We start from the raw sequence: 4,587 nt of genomic DNA on the forward strand, positions 1-4,587 counted from the left end.
TCTCAGACATTGCCGAGTTCTGTAATATATTCATTAAATATTTGTCAGAATATATGAATTCAGAATTCAGGTCACTGTAGGTTTGCACTCCTCTCTTTCCTGTGTGCAGAGACCCAACGCGGCTCCACAAGCGGTCACCACCCACTTTGACTGATGAAACACACTTGAAACATTCTTCTGCGTTGTGTAATTTTTTTATTTCGTTTCTTGAACCGCAATGACGAGCCGACACCCAAGAGATTTTCCGTGCAAACTGTATTCTGTACAAAAGCAAGGTCAGACTATCGCGTCACAAATCGCGTCTCTCTGCACCTCTCTCTCACAGCTCATGCCATGTGTCCAAGAGAACTAACAAATAACATAAAGTATTTACAGTACTGCATACCTGTACAAAAACAAGGTCACATCAGAACATCGCGTCACAAACCGCGTCTCTCTGCACCTCTCTCTACAATATACAGTAATAACAGAACATAAAAAAAATATTCACAAAATAACACACATGCAAAATATTCCGAATATGTACATAAATTAAAATAGAAGCAATAACGTTTTACAAACAAACCCCACACACCTCTCATAGCTCATGCCATGTGTCTAAGAGAACTAAACCGGGTCTCCAACCCACTAACCCAAGGGCACGGCCGCATCCAAACACTTTTCGGGGGGTGATCAAAGTTTTAGAACCCACATAACTTTTTATAATAATCATAAATTGAACAAACAAAAATACAGAAACATATTTGACATAACCAGAAACATTAACACATTTTAACATTCTACAATTAAACAAACACCCTGATTGTCGTTATAATTCCCATACCCACATCAGAATACAGGTAAACAAAATAAAAGTCTTTAGAAAATAAGAAAATAAAAGACACAAGAAAAGAAGAAATACATTTATAAATCTAGTGTAACCATTTAATCATATATTGTTGCTATCCCAGACTTTGCTGAATATCAGATTACAGTGTATGACAATTTAATTGGCAAAACCGTGAATTTCAAAAGCTTTCACATTCAGCTGCATATTATGCACTTAGTTCAGACAACAGCATATGGAAACGATCTAATTACTGTAGAATTTAATACCAGTTATAATTGCAAAACCATCAAGAGTTCATAGATCTTTGTTCTGTGCAGTGCACATGAATGTCCTGAAGATTATACAATTAACTTTATACTTACATCATCCACTACGTGCCAAAGTAAACTTTAAAACTGTATTTTGTATGCAAAATAAACACTTTCGCTATGATGCAGAAGATGGCGTTTTTGAGAATTTTTTTCTTTTAAAAATGGCATATTTCAAAACGTCAAAGATGATCTGCCATTGGTTAAAAAAGTTATGGAAACTAGTTAAGGATATCAAAGTTACTCAAAGTGCATGTGTCACCATGTAGTAAATAGGCGCCGTAGGAACCGGAACCGGAACGCGGGGCTGCGCTGGCAGCCCGGACGGTGTTCGCGGTTGTACCGTCGTGGATGGGCCGCCATTGCAGAAACTGAGGTGAGTTGTTGTCATGAAGGGAGGATACACTGCTCAGGGATAGTCTAGCAGCAGGATAAAGAGGGACGACACGCTGCTGGTGAGGCGTTTTGGCTGCTGCTCCGAGCATTAGCTACTGGCTAACTAGCCAAGCATAGTTTATTATGAAAGCACGACTGAACTTGGAATTTGAAGATGTATAAAAATATACAGCATGTATCCAACATAACGAAGCGGATTTAGCATTGTCTCTGTCGTATTCTGTACAAGAATTGAACATAAGCCATCCAGAAGCGCATCACAGAAAATTAAAGTGCATTCTGGAAAATAATTCAGTGTGTATAGTAACCAGTAGTTCGCCTTGTCCGGTCCACCTTAAAAAACCCATGCTGTTTCACTATTTATACTGAAAACCCCTGTAAAGTATGCATTCTACACTTCACATTCACGAATAACCCCAAGAACAGGGGAATGTTGAGAAGAGGCTTGATCAGAGTGCCAGAACATTTATTGTAAATGAAAATGAAATCGGGATGAACAAAGTATAGAGGCTAGTTTCCAGGAATCGATATAAAAAATGTATGTAAACTGTCAATTCTCGTAGTTCAGCATACTGGTACTCCGAAAGGAGTCGATGCTCCCTCTACTGGCCACTCGGCGCATCTTCGGGATTATTTAAGGTGGAGCCTCGTCTTTTCTGCAGTGTTCATGAATGTACGAACGGGACAGATTTTAATGACTCACAAGTGGCGAGTAAAGGGTGTTTTGTGTTAAGATGTAATGTTTTTAAGGCACTTACCACATCTTTCCAGACTGTGGAAGATGAACATGATGTCCCACGGGTTTAAAAGCAGTAAGCAAGACTTCACGTTCGGACCCTGGAAAGTCACTACAGCAACGACACACATAATGAAGTCTAAAGACATTGAGCAGTAAGCACATGCATTCAAAAGAAATCTGTGCACATGTTTCTAGAGGTCACTGTCTTTTATCTTTTTTTTTTTTTTTAGTTTGGCTGAGGAGATGCACATGCCTGCCCTGCCAGAGATGCTGTTTGGAGACAATGTTCTAAGGATTCTTCACTCGGATAGCTTCGGCATAGAATTCAACGCCATTGATGCCCTCAAGCGCGTCAATAACATGGAAGACTCTGTGAAAGTGGCTTGTGCCCAGGAGTGGCAAGAAAGCAGGTAGCTCCCTCTTTGTTGGATAACTAGTGAAATAGATATGGACCCGGCCAGTGTGATCATCGCTGAAGATCTTACTGAAGCTGTCTTCGCTTGCAGAGCTGATTCAGAGCACTCCAAAGAAGTAGTGAAGCGCTATGACTGGACTTACACAACAGACTACAGAGGCACGTTGATAGGCGATGCTTTGCAAATAAAGGTAATCTGGTCTTTTCAGAAATGCGATTGCCATGAGCACTGAACACTGAAGCTGGCCTCGCCGAAACAGGTAACGCCCACTACAGAGCGCATAGACCTGGAGAAGCTGAAGGCTCGGGAGCAGATCATGTTTTTTGAAGAGGTGTTGCTGTTCGAGGACGAGCTCCATGACCACGGCGTGTCTATGATCAGCGTGAAAATTGTAAGTGCTGTTGAGACGGCAACCCCCTCGTTCGTCTGGTTTCAAGCTGCTTTTAGATCATGAGTGTTGATGCATTGTGGTCTGCAGAGGGTGATGCCCACAAGCTTCTTTATCCTGATGCGGTTCTTCTTGCGAGTGGATGGTGTCCTGATCCGAATCAACGACACAAGAATTTATCATGAGGCAAGGAAAATGTTTTTTAATTTATATGTTCTATTTAGTTTTTGATGTAACAACGTCATCTTTTTTTTTTTCTTTTTTTTCATGCAGGCCAGTAAAAATTATATGCTGAGGGAGTTCAGCACACGGGAGAGCAAAATATCAACATTGCAGGTAAAAGTTGATAACGTGAAGTTTTTTCATATTGTGCTCAGAGAGAAGTGATGAGAAGTAAGCATGCTGCCATTTATCTGAATGGAAAGGTTTCTGTCTTTTGGCAATTTTATATTTTTATTTGCATTGTTTTAAATTTGCAAATACTACATTTACAGCATTTATCAGACGCCCTTATCCAGAGCGACTTGCAATCAGTAGTTACAGGGGCAGTCTCCCTGGAGCAACGCAGGGTTAAGTGTCTTGCTCAGGGACACAATGGTAGTAAGTGGGATTCGAACCCGGGTCTTCTGGTTCATAGGCAAGTGTGTTACCCACTAGGCTACTACCACCCTATATTACATGAACCCCTCATTCTGGCTGCAAGAGATGAGTTCAATTAAATAGATTTTTTTTTAATGTCATTCTAATTTTTTTTCTCTCCCCCCTTCCTTAGCATGTTCCACCATCTCTATACACAGACCCAAATGAAATTGCCCAGTACCTACCCCTAAAACTGACACAGTGTGAGAAACTGGAGTTCCCTGAGAAAGTGGCGGAAATGGAAGGAGGAGACGATGTGCAGTGATGCCTCATGTGACTGGACAGTAATGGAGATTTTATGAACTTGTGTAGGGTTCAGAATTCTCCAAAAAAAATTTTTTTACTGAAAAAAGCATTGTCTGGTGTGATGAATATTATTCTTATTTGACATGACAGTTTTTCACATACTCAATTAAAATGTAAACGTTTTGAATATGTACATGTTTTTGGGTGTCGGGCAATATGAAAGTAGATCAATCTTACAAGCTGACTGATGCATTATTTTGTGAGATTGTTTCCCCTATTTTTATTACTGTAATTTTATTCTGTTTTTCTCTATTCTTGACACGTCCTCAAGTTTATTTTATGTGCACTTCACCCTGACTTGCAATGAATTCTATTGGGAACCTAAGATAAAAAAAATTGAATTGACCTTATCAGATAACTTAATAAAATAGAATCACTTGTGATGAACTGTGAAAATAGTGTTTTTGTCTTTTTTTTTTTTTTTTACCTAGTTTGTTTTTTATTTCGTGTAGTTATACTAGTCAGCCACAATACACTGATCTGACTCAACAGAAAATTCATGTGTAATACGTAGCGTCGTGGCTGATAAATGCCGAAGGCGGAACCATTTTCTTCCGATCCGAGTT

At 39.7% G+C, this 4,587-nt stretch overlaps 1 protein-coding gene across 2 annotated transcripts; it reads left to right on the top strand.

Annotated features, from left to right (window-relative positions):
* Positions 1–1,477: 1,477 nt before the first annotated feature.
* Positions 1,478–4,417, top strand: tiprl (TIP41, TOR signaling pathway regulator-like (S. cerevisiae)). Of its 2 annotated transcripts, none has more exons than XM_028983318.1 (8): positions 1,478–1,513; positions 2,305–2,424; positions 2,503–2,682; positions 2,779–2,878; positions 2,948–3,079; positions 3,167–3,262; positions 3,350–3,412; positions 3,849–4,417. In XM_028983318.1, exons 2-8 carry the CDS (start codon positions 2,315–2,317, stop codon positions 3,978–3,980), a joined length of 813 nt encoding a protein of 270 aa, XP_028839151.1. In that variant the 5' UTR covers positions 1,478–1,513; positions 2,305–2,314; the 3' UTR covers positions 3,981–4,417. The 2 variants fall into 2 exon arrangements, with proteins under 2 accessions (XP_028839151.1, XP_028839152.1); XM_028983319.1 differs by having other exon boundaries at positions 1,493–1,592.
* The last annotated feature ends 170 nt before the right edge of the window (positions 4,418–4,587 follow it).

Source organism: Denticeps clupeoides, chromosome 6 (genome assembly GCF_900700375.1).
Source record: "Denticeps clupeoides chromosome 6, fDenClu1.1, whole genome shotgun sequence".
Classification (NCBI taxonomy): domain Eukaryota; kingdom Metazoa; phylum Chordata; class Actinopteri; order Clupeiformes; family Denticipitidae; genus Denticeps; species Denticeps clupeoides.

Bases quoted from the DNA above. Each gene is read 5' to 3' on its own strand.
- tiprl (XM_028983318.1), top strand. From the start codon at position 2,315: ATGAACATGATGTCCCACGGGTTTAAAAGCAGTAAGCAAGACTTCACG. The intron at 2,425-2,502 runs GTAAGCACATGC...TTTTTTTTTTAG, and splicing joins AAGTCTAAAGACATTGAGCA to TTTGGCTGAGGAGATGCACA. The intron at 3,080-3,166 runs GTAAGTGCTGTT...TGTGGTCTGCAG, and splicing joins CTATGATCAGCGTGAAAATT to AGGGTGATGCCCACAAGCTT.